The sequence below is a fragment of the Kryptolebias marmoratus genome, linkage group LG12 (genome assembly GCF_001649575.2).
Source record: "Kryptolebias marmoratus isolate JLee-2015 linkage group LG12, ASM164957v2, whole genome shotgun sequence".
NCBI classification, from domain to species: domain Eukaryota; kingdom Metazoa; phylum Chordata; class Actinopteri; order Cyprinodontiformes; family Rivulidae; genus Kryptolebias; species Kryptolebias marmoratus.
Window position 1 is genome coordinate 11563770 of NC_051441.1, and position 20448 is coordinate 11584217.

Genomic DNA, 20448 nt, shown 5'->3' on the forward strand with positions numbered 1-20448 from the left:
ATTCATTGGCTAAAAACTGGGTCTTGGCTCAAGCGAGACTCCTATTGGATGATATGTCGAAGTGCATTCTGGGGGTTGTATTTTTATTTCAAACTAATCGCAACTTTTCGTTTGTGAGAAACTAAACCAAGTCAGTAAACGAATGCTTACATTGCTTCGTTTCACTGAAAAATATATTTTAATACTGCAAGTTTTTAGGAATATTTTAATATGAAAAGTTGAGTTATTTTGCCAGATATACGATAACTTGTATGCAAATCTTAAGTATTCACATTAGATAATGCCAAGTTCAAAATTATAGTTACATTTAGTTTAAAAATTAGGGTTAGGACCATCCATCCAGCCATTTTTTCCCACATAAAACAAGAAAAAAGATAAATGCATGTATAATTAAATTGTTTTGGTTTATTTTACTATGTATGATACAAATGCAGATGCTGCAGGATGCACAATTTACAAGTACATAGTAAAATATTTTAACTTATAATTCTAATTCTCCAGCTGTTTCCTCAGATAGTCTGCATATCTGTAGATGTCTGAGGTGCGCATGTGGGTCCGCTGAACATCTTTTTCCTGAATCTGTAACAACCCATAAAGATAAGCAACAAAAATAATGAATGTGAGATAAGGTGAGGTTTACCATTTACCTTAAACATACGCACTAAACTGTTTGCTTTAGTGAAAATTTAGCTTCCTACCTCTTTAAAAAGGGCCACTTTCCAAGCACTAACTTGTGTAACCAACTGGATCTCTCTGTCATTTATCCTCTGCTGGTGATTTTCATGGCTATTGTTCAAGGTATTCATCAATGAATCTTTGTCTGTGAACAGCTAGATGGAACAAAAACAAACAAACCCACAAATCCTGATACCATACCTTGCTGTTGACACATTAGTATATAGTTTAGAGGTTATTACAAGCATGTTTTAAATATGTTTTCTTGTTGTTTTTGTAAACCCACAATGTTTGAGTTCAGCCACTAAAGGTATTGGGAGACATTATCGACAGCAGTAAAAATAGGAAACTTAAAGTGAACGAAAAGAAATATTACTAACCCTCATCACATCATCTGGTGTGTCCTCTGCCAGACTTTGATTGGCCACTTTCTCCTGAGTTTCAATAACAATTTCCTTTACCTTCTGATAATATTTATCCTCCAGATCTCGTAACTGATTAAATGTACAACTGGGTCAAAGAAACAAGGATCTCAAACAAGCAAGTTACTGCTTTGATACCGGCCTGTAATCAAATTCAAATAAGCAAGTAATAACTTGTTTACAAGTGAACAAAGTTAGTTTCTTTCCATATATTGTGTTTTTGCCATGATTATTTGGTTGTTTATCCTGGTAGGCATGAAGATACCCTTTAAACATTGTATAAAGGAATTATACAATGAAGTAATTCATACCTGTTAAGTTGAAAACAAAAACAATAAAAAAAGGATATGTCTCTTGTGCAGTTTCCATAAAGCTGGTAGCCATGTCTGACATAGAATTGTCAAGCTTTGTGATGTTTTCCTGAAAACAAACAGAAAGCATCACTTTAGTAAATATGAAACTAAGGCTCCATGTAAATTAAGTACGGAAAGTGTAATAAAATGTACAGAAGATGTGCAGATGTTTACCTCAAGGTTGCCGACCAGTTCAAACTCTACTGTCAGGAGGCTTTCACAGAGCTGCATGATCGCATCATTGCAGCCGTTGATCTTGTCCTTCAATAGGTTTGATTCTGTCAAATTCTGCAACTCTGCAATCCTCTAAAAAAAACAAACAACAACAATTACTGTATCACTAACTTACAGTAAATGTTTTTATAAATTGTTTGCATTCTGTCTACTTGCCCCTTTGTGCTCCTGATCAAACTCTGCCAGTTTCTGCGATGCCTTCTGCCTATAATATGCCTCAGCCTCATCCTGGCCAACGAAGAAAGAGTTCAACTCTGTCTCTCTTTGTTTGTGCTCCGCCAAGCCAAAGTCAACAAAGGCCCTACACAGCTCCCCCGTTTGGTCCTCTAAAGTAAAGGCAAAGTCAAGGTATTTAAGGAAAGATTTGATCACCTTGTGCATTAAGTTAATGTAAACAAACTACATGGATTTAAAAAAAAAATAAGGCAAAAATAGGATATGTTTGAAGCAGAGGAGCCACTCCTGGAAGTAACTGTGGTCCCACTGCCTCTGGATCATCTTTAAACATGCTGTTAAACAAACTGGACCCACTGAGGTCCTCCACAAAGGCATCCTGTGAAAATCAAGACACAGGAGGTTATAGATTGTGTCCACTCAAAGAGCTGCATTAATAGATTGAACTTTTTCATACACGGTGGAGTTTTAACTCAGCTTCCTGGCTTTGCTGAGCTTCATCGGCTCGTTGCTTCTGCAACTCTTGAAGTTTCATTTTGTCAAGGAGACATCGGTTTTTTACGGATGCTTCTTCTCTCTGTTCAAACATAGACACATATGATTTCTTTTCTATATGTAGTTTTAATATGGCTGGGGGGATAAATGCTCATTTAACAAAAATAACAGTTATATAACCAAGTAAGTCAAAGTACTTACTATTTCAGAGTCAATTAAAATGCTGTCTAGGCAGGTCAGGTTTGGCAAAAAGGCAATAATGAAAAGTGTGTAGTTTTCCTCATTAGAGACAGGATTTCCAGCCATGTAGAGTTTGAACAGGTTCCTAAACCTCTTGAGATAGAGCACCTTTGAAATGCCAGTTATACAAACATTTTACAATAATACATTCTTAAAATGCAATAAATTACCTTCTCATGGCACATATGATACAGATTGATGTTTTTATTTTGGACAAGATGAAGATCTTACCGTGTCCAGCTCTCTGATGAGGTTGTTTCCTATGAAGAGAAGTCTCAGGTCTTCTAGTGTGTCCATGTTCTCAACGACAGAGATTTGGTTGTGGGACAAATTCAGCACTTCAAGCTTTTGCAGAGTGTCCAGACCCTGGATTTTTTTAATCTTGTTGAATGACAGATCTAAAAGACGGATTTAAATTTTAATTTAAAAACGCGCCACAAAAAGTGCCGATGCAAACACGATCTCTACGACAAAACACCACCTGAATATTAAAAACAAAACTCACTGAGCCAGGTAAGATTAATCAGGCTTTCCAGGCCTTCGATCTTCTCTATAACATTGTTATTCAGATCAAGCCTCATCAGAGATGTAAAATCATATAAAAGGTCAATCTTCAGGATGTCTGTAAGCAAATCATCTTTTGCATCATTAAACTCAAAATGCATTAAAGTAAAGGCAAAATTTTTTATGTTCCTTCTTACTTTTGTTTTCCAATCTTAAATGAAAAAGTTCACTTCTGCATTCCATGCATGAAACAAAAGCTTCCCTTAGGAAAACGTAGTCCAGCTTATTCAACATATTCTCTTCAGTTTGGTTGACTTCCTTCTTCATAGCATCCTGTAAGATCTCCTCATTAATCACAATGGGGTCCTTTTTCATGTTGCTGTTCATATTTATGGTGCCGGTATTAAAATTACAGCCTGTTAAAAACAACAAAGTACGTCAAAGTTCGACTTATTGAAGTGAAAATGGTTTCAGTCCCAAAAATGAAAATGTTTAGAAGATTAGCTTTATGAGGATGATGATTGTGAATACTTTACTGGTCATTTGCAGGAAATTACAGGGTCACTGCAGCAGCATTTATGTCACACAGACAACAGCAACAAATACACTAATGCTAAAGTATAGTGCATAAAAATACACAGAGCAAAAACCTTTATACCCTGTTTGGTGAGATTAATTATTTAGCTCAAGGTAATACTTACCACTGACAACGGGAGAACTTCTTTACTAATTTTTTCTTTTCTTATTTTTTATTTTTGTCAATGTCAAATGCTTAAAATAAGTTAAAACAATGTGTAACGCTCGTTTCTGTGTTGTTGATGCACAGTTGCTTAGCAACATCTTGATTCTCAGACGCGTTCAAACACTTTCAAGAAAACCTGTTAAATTGAAACCTTTACCTCCACATTGGTATTATTAGAGTTTTATTTAGGAAAATTTCAAAAGGAACTTAAAATAATTTGTTCGTTAAAACACGTTATGGTTCTAACTGTATGTGTTTTAGGACATTTTTTTCGTAATGTGAGTTACACAGCACGATCAAGTCAGATTTCCATTCAGACAAAAAGCAACGTCGTTTTTACGGTGCTGGGAAGCGTTTATTGAACGTAGCTTTAGGATGCTAAACATAACTGACACTGAGTCCAGCCAATCGAATCAAAGGTTTACCCTTTTTCAGCCAATACAGTTTGTCAATAGGTGGGGCTTAGCTGTACCACTTCTGGGCCTCAGCGTCTCTGTCAATCCCTTGCGGATCGTTTGTTGTCAAAATGGAGTTTTTACTTGGAAATCCTTACAGCACTCCCGTGGGCCAGTGTGTAGGTACGTGAAGCTTCGCAGTTCTTTATTAGAGGTGTAGAGCTTTCTCCTCAATGAATAGCTAGAGAATTTACTTTTTAAAATGGCAGGAAAAAGCGAGCTCGCGCTGGCATCTCCCTAGCAAACGTCATCTGCATGGAATGAGCTGTCGGCTAATGTTAGCCAGCAAACCCAGATAAGTTAGTCCGTTACATTTATTTACCAGCATGACGCTAAAATACCTTGCATTTATGAAGACAGCGTTAAGTAGTTTTTGTTGTTTCTGGTTTAAAACCTCCATTGTTTCCTGTGAACCTTTGTCCTGCAGGAGAAAGGCATGTGTGTGTTTTTCTTTTAGATTATATACATATTTGCCTTTTTTTTTTTTTTTTTTAAACAACCTCAAATTTAGCTAATTTGTCACCAGTTCTTTGTCTGTATTATGGTGCAAATGATAGCCCTTCTGTGACAAGTCTTTTTTTAAAACAAGCAGCAATATATTGTTTTAAATACAATGCCACACTGTTCCTCTTGTGTTCATGTCAAATCAAGTAATAATGATGAGAGGGACACTGTTTTATACATCACTGGTGCTCTGCTCTTGTTAGGATAAAAATCTATAACTTTATTAGTTTCATTTCTCATTCATAGGCAATGTTGATTGGAGGCTTTTGCGAATGTTTATGAAGTATAATTATAAGGTAGTAACATTTATGTAGGAGTTACATTTAATTATAAAAGGACATGGCCAAGAAAGGCAAAGACTCATTCACATTCTTAATTGGTGAGGTTTTAAGTTTAAGCTTATGAAAGTGGGAAGAAAGGCTTCAGAATCACTGAAAGCATCTTGCTTTTAATGCCGCAGTTATCCATTTGAGTTTTGCAGTGCCTTGCATTTGTTACATTTTGAATCTCAGCTTTTCACAGATCTCAGCTGAGTTTGTTGTTATTTTGACCAGCTTTCTGTTCCAGTGATGGTGATCCGTACGCCTCAGAAGAGGGGGGGCAAATAATCATCTTACCTGGCAAAAAGAGAGGAGACGTGTGTGTCAAGGTTTTCCACATCCAAGCCGCCAGGTTTTGACTAGCAGCTGGTCATGGAGGCGTGTAGAACAGGGAACAAATGGCTACAAAGTAAAACACCTAAAGACATGGATGAGTCAAACTCTGGCAAGAGGGAAGGAATGAAGGGGCTTAAAAGTCTACATTGAAGAGAGATAGGCCGGAGAGAGACTTTACTGCCTTGTTGGCAAGTGCGTGGTACAGCTTGGCACCGTTAGAGCCGCGTGATCGGCTGGCTTCGGTTGGGTCGTGTCAATTGCTGAACCTAGAGGCTGCAGGAGAGGTGACACAACACCGTGGTGAATTAATCCACTTAAACGGCTAGTGAAGCTCCAATCGCTCAGTGTCATTTGAGCACATTTTACTCTCTCCTCGCTCTGCCCTGCAGTGACACGACAACGCACCTGAGGAGCTTACATGACACACGGCAGGGGGAGGAGGAGAGCCGCGGGGAATTCTTCCAAAGCCGCATTTGAACACATTTAAAGGGAATTTTCTGGATGTAAATACACCTGAGTAGGAAGAAGTATGTTGCTCTGTGGTTGTCAAGTCTGTGGACAGCTGAGCAGAAAGTGGATTCACCGAAGTGTGACCTCTCTGGATAGTTTGTGTTTGTAGCCAAAACGGTTTGAAACAATAGCATGGGGGGGTGATGGGGAGATCAGCGCAGAGGGGCTTCCGTCTGTGACCGAATCAACTAATATGGCTGAGTATGCAGCTGCGTCACATCCTCTGTTAGTGGCCTTTTCTCCCGTCATGTTGGTTTCCCACGTTCCAGTTAACCCTTTTTGTTCTTTCTGTTAATTTTCTAGACTTCGGAGCATCGAGTGGCGGCCCAGAGACCCAGCGATGTAAAACTGAAACAAAGAAAAATATTTTTAGTAGTTCTACTCTGCCTCCGGATCAGTTTCCTGTTAGGTTTTAATAGATCTTGTTTTTTTTCACAAGGCAACCGCATAAAAAATAGGATAATTTCAAGATGATATAAAACCCGTCCAACTGGAATTTATGTTCACAATAAGGAATCTACAAAGTATTATTTGTAGTAGGATTCTGTTTATTCTTATGGTGAATTTGTCACTTTTTTTTTTGTTTCAGAAGCCCAGTTTCATCTGAGCAAGACAATAAATCAGTGCTTGTTTCTCATACTGGGATCCTGCATGGACTTAGTATTTTTGCTTGTTTGTTTTATGTACAGCATTTCTATTAAATCCCCTCATTAGTTTCAGAGAAATGTGACGCTGCAAGCCCCAATAAAAGCTTCAGACGTTTGAACACTGACCGTCACATCCAATGGAACCACATAATCTCATCTGAAACTGTGAATTAACCGCGTGAAGAAATCTGAATTATTTCAAGCCAAGTAGACCCACACAGTCTGATAAACTAAATGAAGAATGTTTAAATGCCTAAAAAAGGGTGGCAAACAATATTTCCCTATATTGTTGTCTGAATTATTTAGTGTTAGTTTTGGTTTTCATAAAACCTCCCATTTCCAAAAGGCACAGTTTCCTCTTTTCAATGAAATGTTTTGCCTCCTTTTTAGAGACACACTAAACTATCAGACAATACAAACGCCTTTCCTATCTTCTGTGAGCCATAATAGTGGTATTGGTTGATTTTTTTTTTTTTAAACATTATGTTGGAAGGTTTACAGTTTTAATGTGTGCAGAAAGCCATCAGTTGTCTTACTCACAGAACCCATGTTTGTGAGGATTTACGTTGTTATTTTGTAGGACAAAAAAAAAAAGTAAAGCGCAGTATTTTTTAACATTCTGGTCATTCCCTGTGTGTTTTGTTCTCCAGAGCGAGCCACAGACGGCGGGTTACAGAGTGAGGACTGGACCCTCAACATGGAGATCTGCGATATCATCAATGAAACAGACGAGGGGTGAGCAGGAAATTCATTAGGGCTGGGTTTCAAATTCGCCTTCCCGTCACTCTGCAGGACTGCTGGAGATATTTGGCCCTAAAGCACTTCGTCTCCCATCAGTTTGGAATAAAACCGTCTCTGTCTTGATGCAGACTGACAAACCAGATAACACACTGGCTGCTGTCATCACCACACACACAAAACCTTTTGTTTTCCTTCTGCGTCTCTGTCTGTCTGAATGAATAGGTTCAAATCTTGCATCAGCCACCTACAGGAAGAAACGTCTGACTTACAGTGATCTGGAAGACCCTGAAATGATAAGATTTGTCTTCTTTAGAGCTGGCATTATCGCCCGCCGCTGAAGGCAGTAAAGTTTTTACCTCTGTGCAAAATATCTCATAAACCAGTGGATGGATTTTAATGAAACTCTCAGAAAGTAATCAATGGATGTACATCTACAATGGATTAACTTTAGGAGTCTACTGAATTCAAGATGGCCGCTGCAGCTTAGACCTTAGCCAAGACAAAATTGGTCATAACTCAGTCGATTTTACAGATATTGAGCTCAAATTTGGTGTGGTAGTCGCTGAGAGTCGTCTTCAACACATAATTCAAGCGCCAACAGATCTCTTGAGGGCTCGCATTATCTTATAGGATCGTGCATAATGTCATCTGTAAGGTTTGACCAAAACAGCTAGATCTTTTATGATTTTAGTCTGAAAGGTGGCGGGTGATGCGTGTTCCTTCAAGGAACGTTAGGCCTTTAATTACTAATTGGAGGTTAGAATTATTGAAGGAGGAGAAAAGTTAAATGCACACACGGTCACTCGCTTGTGATTAGGGTATCTTTTTAGTTGCTTTTAACACACAATAAAGAGTTTTGTTTGAATGCGTTTGTAGTTCCAGTAAATAGCAACTTTATGGGCAAATTGTCAATTAGACGATTGTGTAAAACAGTTTGTTTTTGCAATCTGTTCCTCATTCCTCATGCCTACACTCCCTCTTTGTCTTGACAGGCGACACGCAGCTTCCTCTGCCACCTCGGAGCAAACGCAGAGTAAAAACAAAAACACGGAACATCTTGTCTTCAAGATGTTTCGTGGGAAAAAAAAAACAAAAAGCGGGTGAACTCCGGAGTCAGAAAATCGGGAGATTCTGAATATGCTTTTAGCAACTTTTGTGTGATGTTTTCCTAACACGTACTTCTGAGTGCTTTCAAACAATCAGACATCTGAAAGTATGACAACAGATGGCGTGTGTTGAAACGAGATAAAACAGATTCACCCACCACATAACAAAAGGCTACTGTAGCAAAGAATCACGATTATGTGCCGTAAGCTTCGCAGGGAAACTATAATTCTGACTTTATTCCCTGTCTTTATCCATCTTTATCAGTTTCAACAGCCCTGCTAAGTACCTGTACTGTATAAAGGAGCTCATAAAGACTTATTATGGCTCATCTTCTGTAAGGAGATGGGGAGGATCAGGCAGGAAGCCAGCCTGAACTCCTCATGCGTGGACAGCTTTGATCTTGCCTTGGGAGAAACATTTTGCAGCCATGCAGGAGAGAAAAAAAAAAAAAAAAAGGCAGAGCCAGATGGTGTGACAGTTCTTCACTTTCTCTGTCAAATAGTTACACTGACAGACAGACTGGCATCTGTTCCCGTGGCACGGAGAGGAGTTTATTCCAACAAAGTCGGCGGTGTTACGCTCGCTCTCAGCGGGGGTCGCCTAATGCAGCTGGAACTTCTCTGCTGTTTTTATTTCCAGGCCAAAAGACGCCGTGCGAGCGCTGAAGAAGAGACTGAGTGGCAACAGGAACTACAGAGAGGTTATGCTGGCACTAACGGTAGGAAGTTTATGTATTCAGCTGGCACAGAAGTATATGCAACACATCAGAATTGGCTTTATCAAAGGTCCAAAAAACCCTGAATAGAGACAAAAAAACTAACTTTGGGGGATAGAAGATGTACAAACCTAAAAAAGGCAGGGTTCTAACAGAAAGATATGCCTTTTCTTTTTATAATTTATCTTTATAATCTATAGGTTATAGGAAGATTTATATACAAACAGATTGTAAGACCTTAAACTAACCTAACACACAGAAAATACGTAATATTGCTGATTCACAGGTTATGTATTGACCCCAGATGATCAACTTATTTTCTCTTATTTTATTTTGTCAGTCATTTCTATCTGATGCTGGTTCTGTAGGTATTGGAGACCTGTGTGAAGAACTGTGGTCACAGGTTCCATGTCCAGGTGGCCAACAAAGACTTCATCGATGGCGTTCTCGTCAAAATCATCTCCCCCAAAACCAACCCTCCCACAATCGTGCAAGACAAAGTGTTGTCTCTCATACAAGTAATCCAGCTTTCCTGTTTTTTTTTTTTTAATAATTGTCGCTGCAACGCTTCTGTTACATCAGGTTTCCCTCTTTAACTGCTCAGAAAACAACTTAAACCGTGTGAGGGGTATTCTCTTTGTGTTGTTTAAATATTGGCTTTTATGACAGGAGATCTTGTGTTTCTTTGTTGGGACAGTCCTGGGCGGACGCCTTCAGGAGTAGTCCTGATCTAACAGGCGTGGTCCACACCTACGAGGAGCTGAAGAGAAAAGGCGTTGAGTTCCCGATGGCCGACCTGGATGCCTTGTCTCCCATTCACACGCCACAGAGAGTGAGAAGAAACGTGCAAACAGATGCTGACTTTAAATCAGCGCGCACACAGTTGTTACACAGAGGTTTTATTTGAAATCACAGGGTACTCCCGAAGTGGACCCCGCCATGTTAAAGTACCTCGCTCCTGCCTCGTCGGACGCTGGTGCTCCCAAGCCCGGCCCGCCCGCTCCCGCTGCCACGCAGGCCTCCAACATCCCCAGCCCCATCGCAGCCAACCCCGAACAGGTGAGCGGCGCTCCCCGAGACATCACCACAGCAGTTTTATCCACAAAAATCAAAAATCTTTTTAAAGTAAACAAATAAAAGCAGGTAGAGAGGTGATTTTTAAAAAAAAAATTTTTTATCATAACTAGCTCTACCTTCTGTGCTGCTGATAGTGAACAAGCCTGAATGTTGTTGCAATGTGCTTTCAGATCGCCCGCCTGCGCAGTGAGCTGGACATCGTGAGAGGAAACATCAAGGTCATGTCAGAGATGTTAACTGAGATGGTTCCTAGTCAGGAAGATTCATCGGATTTAGAACTGCTCCAGGTTAGACTCAAACATGGAAACACCTTCAACATCGCAAACTTGATTTAATTTCCTTTTTATCATAGCTTCAGCATTAGAATAACCCTAAGCAACCCTATATATGTTTTTAACTTTTATGTTTCAGCCTTTTATTATTGCTTTCAAATGTGAGCAAGAATGTGTTCGTTCATATGATCGTTACCAAAATATGCCATGGGTCACTAGATTTTAATGAAACATGCACAAAGTACTCATTGGATATACATACACAACTGATTACCTGTTAATCAAGCAACAAAAAGGACTAAATAGTTTCTTTATTTTGTCTCTAAACATCCAAAGCCACTGACATGCAACCCGTGAAGTGTTGTAGCACTTTTCATCCAGCAGGGGGTGCCGTGGCTGTAGTTTTCTCACCTGCAGCTCCTCAAGAGATGCTGTGGTGTAATTCCTCTAACTGGCAGTCAGCCAGTGATATGGAGACACCGTTGCAGAGTTTAATCTCCTCGAGCCAAATCCACTCAGGTATTCGTGTCGGCCCCGAGGATCTGGCCCGGCGCTGCCGATCCTGTGCCAGCTGCAATCATTGCGTGGTGATTTTTATGAGTTCTATGAGTGTTTTTTTAAATTATTTTTTCCCAGCTGCGGATTTTTTATTAAAATCTAAATGTTGTAAATCTGTTGTTTCACGATACTGTCCTCATATACACAAGTCACAAATGAGTAGCATTACAACGAATGTGTCTGACAAAACCAGCTGTTTACAGAGGCTTAGTTTAGTCATTAGCAGACACGTGTTTGTCTGTTTGTGTTTGTTCCTGCTTGGCCGTGTCTTCAGGTCTCAGTTTGTCTTCGTCTCTCTTTGTTCTGTCGCTCAATCCGTCGCCGTGCCGCCGCGTCCCAGGAGCTGAACAGGACGTGCCGGGCCATGCAGCAGAGGGTGGTCGAGCTGATTTCCCGCGTCTCCAACGAGGAGGTGACGGAGGAGCTGCTGCACGTCAACGATGACCTCAACAATGTTTTTCTTCGATATGAGAGGTGCGATCAATCCGTCAAATTTATTTGACAACACAAAAAAAAACAAACTTGGGGCGGGGGACTTGCTCGTGTTTGTTATGATGTTAGATCAGCAGGAGTGCTGTAAGCTGATTTAAAAAAAAAAAAAAAAAAAAAAAAAAAAAGCTTTTCTTTGTGTAAACATGTCTTATGTTAATTACATATTTCAATTTGGGTGAAAGCGAACTTCATAATGTAAGGAACTGGGCATAATTCTTTCTTTTTTAAGGGTTCTGTCCGTGTTCAAATGTCTCTTTCTTCAGGTTTTTCTTTTTTGAAGATGTGAAAGCACTTGAACCTCCAAGCTTGCGGTGAAACATTTACAGTGATTTTTTTTTCTGCTTACAGGTATGAGAGGTACAGGTCAGGAAGGGCTGCACAGAACAATGGGGTAAGAAGCATAACAGAGACTTTACGCGTAAAAAAAACAAAACACATCAAACCTTAGTTATTCTTTCTTTAAATGGCTTATTTTCTGTTTTATTTGTTTCCAGTATGCACATGTTTGAATGTGGGGCAGTTTGTCAAACATTAAGGATTCTGTCTGAGATGTTTGAACCTAAATCAGCTAATATATCTGTAGCTAAGTTCTCGTATAATAATAAAAATAATACTCCTAATTTTCGTGGTGTATTTATAAATGTTTCCAGGTTTTATCGGCAAACTGGCACTGACTTCATCTCTTTTCCTCTCCGTCACTTCTCAGATGTTAGCCGAAGCCACAGAGGACAACCTCATAGATCTGGGCCCAGGCTCTCCTGCCGTAGTCACACCCAGGGTCACGTCCAGCCCTCCCTCCGGCTCTGCTGCGGGGGCCACGGCTTCCCCAGCCCGCAGCTCTGCCACAACCTCCCTATCCACTGCACTGGCTAGTCTTGGTAGGCACAAAACTCTCACTGCACAGAAAAAGTACCTCAGACAGTTAGACTCTCTTCCTGGCTTGGGTTGATGGTGTTTTCACTTGTTACTGTACGTTCTAGGTGAATAATTAAAATCACTGTTAAATGAACTCTGAGGTTTTTGCTCATTCATATTTCCAGCACTACGGACTGTATGCTGCTCTCCTCAGGACTGTAACATCTCTCCTGTTTGGTGTCTGCAGACCTGCAGCAGAATATAAAACAGGCATAATGTGATCTAAGCGCCGCAGTGTAACTCATTCTTTAGGAAGTCTCTTCACACTCAATTATTTAGGTTCAAATGTAGATTTATTGCTGCTTTTATTTTGTGCAGAACAGGAGCTGTGCAAAAACCACCCGTCTGTTAACATGGATCATGATTCCTTCCTGCTTTTATCCATTTTTTATTGACCACTTTACTTTGCATCCTCCTCCTCCTCCTCCTCTTCCTCCTCCTTTCCCCCACCTCCCGTCTCGCTCCAGATGTAGGATCGGACAGCGTGAGCGGCACTCTGTCGTCTCTGTCAACCCACAACAAAGACGACTTCGACATGTTTGCTCAGACCAGGAGCAGCTCTCTGGCTGAACAACGCAAAAAGTAGGCCCTCGTGTCCTCATGCTGGGGTTTCCTTTACTGAAACACAAGAACAAGTTATCACCTTTACTAGTTCGACTGAAATCCACCCTTGGACACTTTGACTCAGCCTGTTTCATAGTTTATTTAATCTTCACCAGTTTTTAATAGTATTTTTGCCCCTTTTTAAAAAATATTTGGCCTTTTTAGTAACATGGACTCGTTCTGGATTTAGCAAATGAATGGAGGAGTGGTGCATTCAGGTGTCTGTTAGCAGAAATATTCCTACCTCATACAATCTGAACAAATCACCAACTTTATTAGTGCTGCAGACCCTAAATCAATTTCCCTTTTTTGCTTTGGACAAAAAAATAGCTAAACAAAAGCATAATGTTACAGTCTTTGGAAAAGTATGCACTCATAGTTGGCCAAATATTACTTGAAATGTCACTTATGTAATCTAAAATGGCTCAATCCGCTGTGTGTTTTTGTATAAATATGTTCTTATACTTGTTAGCTTTCTGTACGGGGTCTTCTTTACAGTTTTATGTTCTATGTTTTTTGTGCACAGTGTAAAATACGAAGACCCCCATGCCCTGGGTGGCCTAGCTTCTGCTTTAGACATCAGACAACAGAACACAGCTGGGGTGAGTACACAGAAACATGCAGCTTGTTTCGAGCGTGAGAGCAGTTTAGCACCAGTTTCCCAAAAGCCTCTGGTAACTCCCTGCATGTTATCTTTTAGAGTGAGGTATTTGCTCTGGGTGCTTAAAACAGAAATGTGGAGTTACGTGAAATGATCATTTCTTGCTCTAAATGGCTAAAATGTTGTTTCTGTACTGAAAATTGATTTAAAAAAGAAGAAGAGAAAAGCTGATTTAGCAGATTCTGCAGTGGATTCAGCTCAGTGCTGCTGTAGGTCCGTCTGGATTTAGACAAATATTCACAATCAGCTTTCACATAAAGTCAAACTCAGAGGTCAGGGGTCGTTCCAGGATTTTCCAGTTTCTTTTTTTGTCTGAGCAAACATTGCACTGGAGGTTATCACTTGGTACACAAATGATTCTGAAATCTGAAGCATCTCACACACACACACACACACACAGACTGGTGCATTTAACTAAGATTTAATATACCTTTTTTGTAGTTAAGTAGTTCAGCTTTTTACCAAATCAAATCTCCTGTTTTGTTCCACTTTCTTTTCCTCATCTTCATCTCTTTATGGAATGATCTTTGGCCATTTTCTTCAGTTTGATTTTTGTTTTTGTTTCCCTTTGGTGACAGTTGTCTCTCGCACATTTGACTTCTCCTCTGTCTTCTTTCTCTGGACTGTGTGCTTTGCTGTGGCGGGGCCTTTCTTCTCTTGTGTAAGGTGTTATTCTGTTGTTGATTCAGCTGAGGGTAAAGGGGGATGATAACCCGGCAGATCAGGAGCTGCCCATAGACAGCTGGCTTATTACCCAAGGAATGGTGAGGACTCTCCCCACAATGTGTCCTCCCCCCCTCCCCTCCCCTCCCTCGTGTCCACCGCCATCTCCTCATGAGCTGCTCTTTATTTATTTTTCGCCTCATCTCACTGCTCTCTACTGACGTCCTCAAACAATCCCATTAACGACAGCGTTCTTTCCCTTTTGAACATTCCCCTCCCTGTCTGGTACAGATGTACTCTAGCGTTGGGCAAAATGATGATTCACAAACCACCTGCACTGCTAGAGTTTCCTCTTTATTGTATTTTATTCCAACTTTAGCAATACATATATAAAAATTAGGAATGCACCGATTGCTTGGCAGATGACCTGAATAGGTTGATTTCCTTCTTCACCAGTGGCAGGCACTCGAAAGCCACATTTTTCTCTTGTGGTCCGTGAACGCACCATAGCTGTGGCAATAACACGTCTTCGCTGCAGAGGTTTTTACTGAATAATGCAGACTTAAAGTTAGCTATTTGTAATGTCTTTAAAAAAAGACAAAAACAGCAGAAGAGGTGTAAGAAGTTGATCAAATTAAACGTGTTTTTTCACAGAGGTCTGTCTGCTGCTTATTTGAATTAACACATAGTCTAAGGTTTTCTTTTATTATACTAACTAGAACAAATTTAACAACATATAGGAGCAATTTATTTTCTAGTGCACTTTTATGTTTTTAGTTGTATTAAAATAATGGAAAGGTTAAGCATAATTTAGTTTATGGAGGAGATGTACTGTAATTCCTTTCATGTTGAACTTTATTTGTACGAACGCCTCAGTTCAGTAACCTGCTGATTGGTGTCGTTTAGGACAGAGGTTTCCAACCCTGGTTCTCGAGGAACACTATCCTGCATGTTTTCATCGTTTCCCTGCTCTTCAGCAGGTCTTCAATGTTCATAGCAGCCTGTTAATCACTCCCTCATTCATGTAAGGTGTGTCAAAGCAGAGAAATGACTAAAACCTGCAGGATAATGTAATAACTGGTTTAGGAGAAACTAAATTATTTTATTATAGGTGTTTTATTATGAGCACACAGTCAATTTTTATATTCAGCTAGACATTTGAAGACAATATGTTGTATGCTTTTAATGTAAATTATGAGAGAGAAATCAAAATGGTCCAGAATCTATACACGTTGGTCAGAATTGACAAAAATCAGCGCAGCAGAAATCGGCGTAGCAGACCGCAATCGGTGCATCTTTAATGGGAAATCATCTGTTTTTTTTAGTGATACAGACGATCACTGTTTTAGGAAGTTTATTCATGTTGCCCACCTCTTTTGTACTCTTTAAAAAAAAAAAAACGCTTTACTAACACTCACCTCTTCTTAGAGCTCACAGGAAGCTTAGATCGGCTCCATCATTGACTAAAAAAGAAAAACCTGCTGCGCAGCAAAATCATTCTGATTCTCATAAAGGAATGAAGCCCTTTGGAAACCATGAATCATACACTTAGCCAGAAATGTTACAAAGCAGTAAAAATAATAAAACTCTGGAATGTTTTTCTAGTGTAAAGTTACAAATAATTTAGGTACTTTGATCAGTAAATATCAATAAAACACTCTGAATGGCCACTCGTGTCACTGATCCAGTTCTGTTGTAGAAACGCTCTAAATTGAGCTAATCTGGCCTTCCGGTAGTCCAGACACACGGTGAAAACATTTGGAACGCCATGGAAGGCAAATTATAACAAAGAAAGCTTTTTAAGATGCTGTCTTTGTGCTGATTCCAGTGTTTGAACCGAAAATGAAAAAAAATCTGTTGCTTGCTGCGTCATGGTGAGTTTTATCACTTGCCTCCTTAAAGTCTATTTTATATATTACGCTCCTGATTAATGATTAATGATACTCACAATTTACCCAGAAATAAATAAAACTAACCAAGAAATTGACATATGTGATATCTGTAAGCATTATTTCCATGCAATATATTACCCTATTTTAGCTGTCTTGTTGTGCACGTCTCTATATTTTCTTCCCTTCTCTTACAGGGGCATGATATTCTTGCTCTCCTATTTGTCTGTTTTCTACTTTACTGCCTAAATTGTGATCTCACACAGAAACTCCAGCATTAGAGGAAACCAGGGCTTCCCAAACTATCAGTTCAGTTTCAAAAGTGGCATCATCACATCAGAAATTTAGCGTAATTTTGCTCCTTTTGCAGAAAATGTATCTTCTTTTTAAATCAGAGGAATATAGAGCAGCACACACACTTCATTCACTGTCATCGTTTCGTGCTCTCACACACACACACACACACACACACGAACTGCAGCGCAGCTTCCATCGTCACAGTCACCGCACACCATGCAGCCATTCTCCCAGCGTCCCGTTCCGTCTGCACGTCACCGGGTTTCCCTGCCTCTCGACAGTCCCCTGTGGTCTCAGCTTTTTCTCATCCAGTCAATCTCCTGATCACGTTAAGGCGATTTGCCGATGAACTAATGATGTGGGATAATTATCTCTGCCGTCGAGCCACATCAGCCCCGCAAAAGTAATGAGTACAATACACAAACCGGGCCCTCCTGTTCTCCTGTGGCAGCCTGCTGAGCAGCAGATTGTTGAGCGGAGAGATACTGAGTGGTTTTTTTTTGTATTTTTTTCAAAGCAAATTATTCTTTTTAATGTTTTATTTTCATCATATTTGTCCACAAGCCTTTGTTGATTCTTCTTGTGATTTATGAGTGTTGCTTCTTTTGTTTTTTTCTGTTTTGGGGGTTTCTGTGTCTGTTTGTTGTGTGGCTTTGGTGCTCCCCTTTTGGTTTGTCCGTGGCTTCGCTCCATAGATCCCCGTATCGCAGTCCTCTGTCATGGATGACATAGAGGAGTGGCTCTGTGCTGACGTGGTGAGACTTCTTTTATACCTTGTTTTTTTTTTTTATACACTTCCTTAATCGCTCCTCTTTCTCTCTCTTCTCCACCTTCCATTTGCTTTTCTTTGATAGCGCATCTCATCCATCCATTCCATGTAGATTTTTCTTTACCTTTGCATCCTTTTTCTTCGCTGTGATCTCGTTGAGTCCACTGATGGCTGACACAGCAGTTTACCACGAGGTCTGACTTTAACCCGGTGCTAATGATAAGTGACTGAAAACAGCTGCGAGGGTTCTTTCAAGCATGTGGAGGGGCTCGGGAAGCTTTCTGAGCTGCTGTGTTTGTACGTGTCAGCACGTCGAACCTTTACAAGCAGCGGATTCGTATGAGGGCTTGGTATAAATTGTCAGAGGAATGTGTAGCTAAGGTTTATGCCATTTCAAGAAAGTTTTTGTTTTGAAACTTTATATCTTACTTCTTTTTGAACAGAAGGGAGATGGCTCTGAGGAAGGGGTGACCAGTGAAGGTACTTCAATGCAAACAAATACATGATCCCAGCATCTCGTTACACTGATATTCGTGTTACAGGCTAATCAGTTTGTTTCTTTCAGATTTTGATAAGTTCCTGGAGGAGCGAGCCAAGGCGGCAGACACCCTGCCATCACCGCCCGGAGCTGCCTCTGCTCACCCCGCTCACCCAGCTCGTGCCTCCTCCGGTTCCCATAAGAAGGCTGAACGGACGGAGGACGCCCTCTTTGCCTTGTAGACTGTCCTCAGAGAGCAGCGTCTCTGAAGGTTGTCCCGAGCACCCCCCCTCCTCCAGAACGACCCCTTCTCAGTCCTGCTTCATCGTCGACCGGAAGTGGTGTAGCAAGTGATCTCCATCTCCTTGTTCTTCTTCTTGCCCTCATCACTTAAACCCACAGAGGTCAAAGATGTTTACTGCACACTCCGCTGTGTTGCGTTTTACTCTAAATGGATGTATTAATCTGTTAACGTGGGATGTACTACTCGCAGCCCTGCAGCTCATTTGTAACACAAATGTCGACAGCCTAACTTGCCTCATGTGGTTTAAGAATATGGTATATTACTGCAAGAATAATGGGGGAATTTATCTGCAAGTCCATGCTTTAGACTTGCATGGAAGCATACAGTTAGAATGATAGTTATTTTTTACTACATTCACCTTATTGCTTATTTATGCATTTGCTGTTCTAATGGTTTATCCTGATTCTGTATTAGAGCTGTGGTTATGACTGATTGATGATTTTATTTTAGAACTGGAAATACTCCATTCAGGAGGTCTAGTAAGGCTTTTAAAAACAGAGTTTAATAGAAATGCAGTTTATTACCCAGTTTGCCAAAAGCACTGCAAAGAAGAGAGCTTATTTTGCTAGGAAGGAAAAACTAAAGGAAATCTCATTTAATCTAGACACACTAAGCATTAACAGCATTTTTCTAACCAAAGGGAGTTGTAAAAGCGCAACAACAACAAGTTTAGTCACGTGCAAAACATGCATTACATTTCAAAGTACTAAAAGGGAACGGGCGTTGTTGTGGAATATTTCCTGTTCGTCTTTTCAGTTTATTGAAAAGCTACAAAAAAGAACTGAGAACTACAGTATATGTTCTCAATTAACTACAAGCACTTTCAGCCATTCCAAAGAATCTTAAGGCTTTAAAGACCAACTATAGTTTTTAATTTCTCACCTACATTATTGTTTGTGCACTTTGAAACAAACAAATCTGTATTGTGTCCCTTATGTTTACAAAATTCCTACAGTTTTTGCAAAACTGACGATGGTGTAAAGGTTCATAAAGTATTGTTTTTTTTTGTTTGTTTTTTTTTCCATGAATCACTATGAGAACTTTGAGATTGGAGCCTTTTTAAGATCCAGTTTGGTCTCAGATCCATTCGGACTAGCCTTTAGCTCGTCAAACACTGAGGTTGTTCAAAGAGTTATCCACAACAGGTAAGATATTAATGATTCATAACTTTTTCACAGACACCCACAAAGGATCTGAGCTATTCATTTCAGTAAAAGTAGCACCAGCATCAACATTTCTTAAAGACAAAACATGCAAGTTACACAAATAAGTATTTATAAAATATGTAATCAAATAGGTAGATGCTCACATAATTTATGCTGAAAACATCAAAATATAAGAAATATTCTGGACCTGGTTAGAATAATATTGGTTAAAAAACACTTAATATGTAAGGAAGTTTAATATTTCATTCCCTGACTTTATTTTTTTTAGTTTGTGTACTTTTCATCACTCATTTGCTGTTGTTTAGTCCAGTTCAAGTATTTCCGCGTTGGACCTATTTCAACAAGGTGACTGGCTACAGTTTGTTTTTAGTGAACATAAAACCCACACATAAAGGCAAGAAGCTGCATTCCAGCTCTTTAAAGTTAATTTTAACATGACTCAAGGCTACTTTGGCCTCCTTTCTAACTTTTAGAAGATTAATTATTGATCAAAGTTGCTGAATTAACAGTTTGGACCAGTTGTCAGTATGGGCCTCCCGTTAGAGAGAGAAATACTCATGATTTGTTATTCTTGTTAACATAGATGCAGATATTTCTATGTAATCATGGTAAATACATGGGTTTTAGTTAAGTAAATGTATTATTGAGCTTTAACGCTGTAATGTTATATACGGATATATATGTTTAATATGGTTGCCAGATTACTGATATATAATAATTTCAATATTTTTTTAAATTCGCATTAATGTTGCACAATTACAAAAACTAAAAATGTTAACAGAGATTATTTAAAATGGAACTTTAGCTATTTTCTGTGTCTCTATGTTACAAGTCTGTAACGGTGTTTTTGTTACTCGCTATTATGAAGATTGTAAAAAAAAAAAAAAAAGAAGTATTCTGTGGTGGACGTTCTGGCTGCCTGAAAAGAGTGAATGTCTTTAAAGAGGATGAGATAACGTGTGTCGTTAAGGCCTGGAAGTGGAAAAAGAGGCCCTGCTTTCTGTTCCTGGGTATGCCATGTCCGTCTGCTGCCATTACTCATGTATGGTCAGGTTTGTGTTTGACTGAACCTTTTGCACGTGTGTAAAGGACCAATAAAAGACTAGCAACGTGTGACCTCTACCTCATAA

General features: G+C 39.6%; 2 protein-coding genes across 4 annotated transcripts; one reads left to right on the forward strand and one right to left on the reverse strand.

Annotated features, from left to right (window-relative positions):
- Nucleotides 1-76: 76 nt before the first annotated feature.
- On the reverse strand, nt 77-3943 carry drc3 (dynein regulatory complex subunit 3). The gene is made up of 13 exons (XM_017421906.3): nt 3799-3943; nt 3295-3513; nt 3099-3215; nt 2825-2991; nt 2555-2701; nt 2316-2435; nt 2125-2237; nt 1841-2015; nt 1625-1756; nt 1447-1517; nt 1056-1179; nt 699-830; nt 77-579 (listed from the first exon to the last, which is right to left on the reverse strand). The coding sequence occupies exons 2-13, from the start codon at nt 3482-3484 to the stop codon at nt 490-492; spliced, it is 1578 nt and encodes a 525-aa protein (XP_017277395.1). The 5' UTR covers nt 3485-3513; nt 3799-3943; the 3' UTR covers nt 77-489.
- A 356-nt stretch (nt 3944-4299) lies between these two features.
- Nucleotides 4300-20440, forward strand: LOC108239318 (TOM1-like protein 2). Of its 3 annotated transcripts, XM_017421961.3 has the most exons (16): nt 4300-4417; nt 7262-7346; nt 9099-9177; nt 9543-9692; nt 9872-10006; nt 10090-10233; nt 10422-10538; nt 11422-11555; nt 11922-11964; nt 12280-12451; nt 12956-13070; nt 13618-13693; nt 14442-14516; nt 17297-17356; nt 17814-17850; nt 17936-20440. In XM_017421961.3, exons 1-16 carry the CDS (start codon nt 4366-4368, stop codon nt 18088-18090), a joined length of 1629 nt encoding a protein of 542 aa, XP_017277450.1. In that variant the 5' UTR covers nt 4300-4365; the 3' UTR covers nt 18091-20440. The 3 variants fall into 3 exon arrangements, with proteins under 3 accessions (XP_017277450.1, XP_017277452.1, XP_017277453.1); XM_017421963.3 differs by lacking the exon at nt 14442-14516; XM_017421964.3 differs by lacking the exons at nt 14442-14516; nt 17297-17356.
- The last annotated feature ends 8 nt before the right edge of the window (nt 20441-20448 follow it).

Bases quoted from the DNA above. Each gene is read 5' to 3' on its own strand.
- drc3 (XM_017421906.3), bottom strand. From the start codon at position 3,484: ATGAACAGCAACATGAAAAAGGACCCCATTGTGATTAATGAGGAGATC. The intron at 3,216-3,294 runs GTAAGAAGGAAC...ATTTGCTTACAG, and splicing joins TTTAAGATTGGAAAACAAAA to ACATCCTGAAGATTGACCTT. The intron at 1,180-1,446 runs ATATCCTTTTTT...ACCCAGTTGTAC, and splicing joins ATGGAAACTGCACAAGAGAC to ATTTAATCAGTTACGAGATC.
- LOC108239318 (XM_017421961.3), top strand. From the start codon at position 4,366: ATGGAGTTTTTACTTGGAAATCCTTACAGCACTCCCGTGGGCCAGTGT. The intron at 7,347-9,098 runs GTGAGCAGGAAA...TTTTATTTCCAG, and splicing joins ATCAATGAAACAGACGAGGG to GCCAAAAGACGCCGTGCGAG. The intron at 10,234-10,421 runs GTGAGCGGCGCT...ATGTGCTTTCAG, and splicing joins TCGCAGCCAACCCCGAACAG to ATCGCCCGCCTGCGCAGTGA.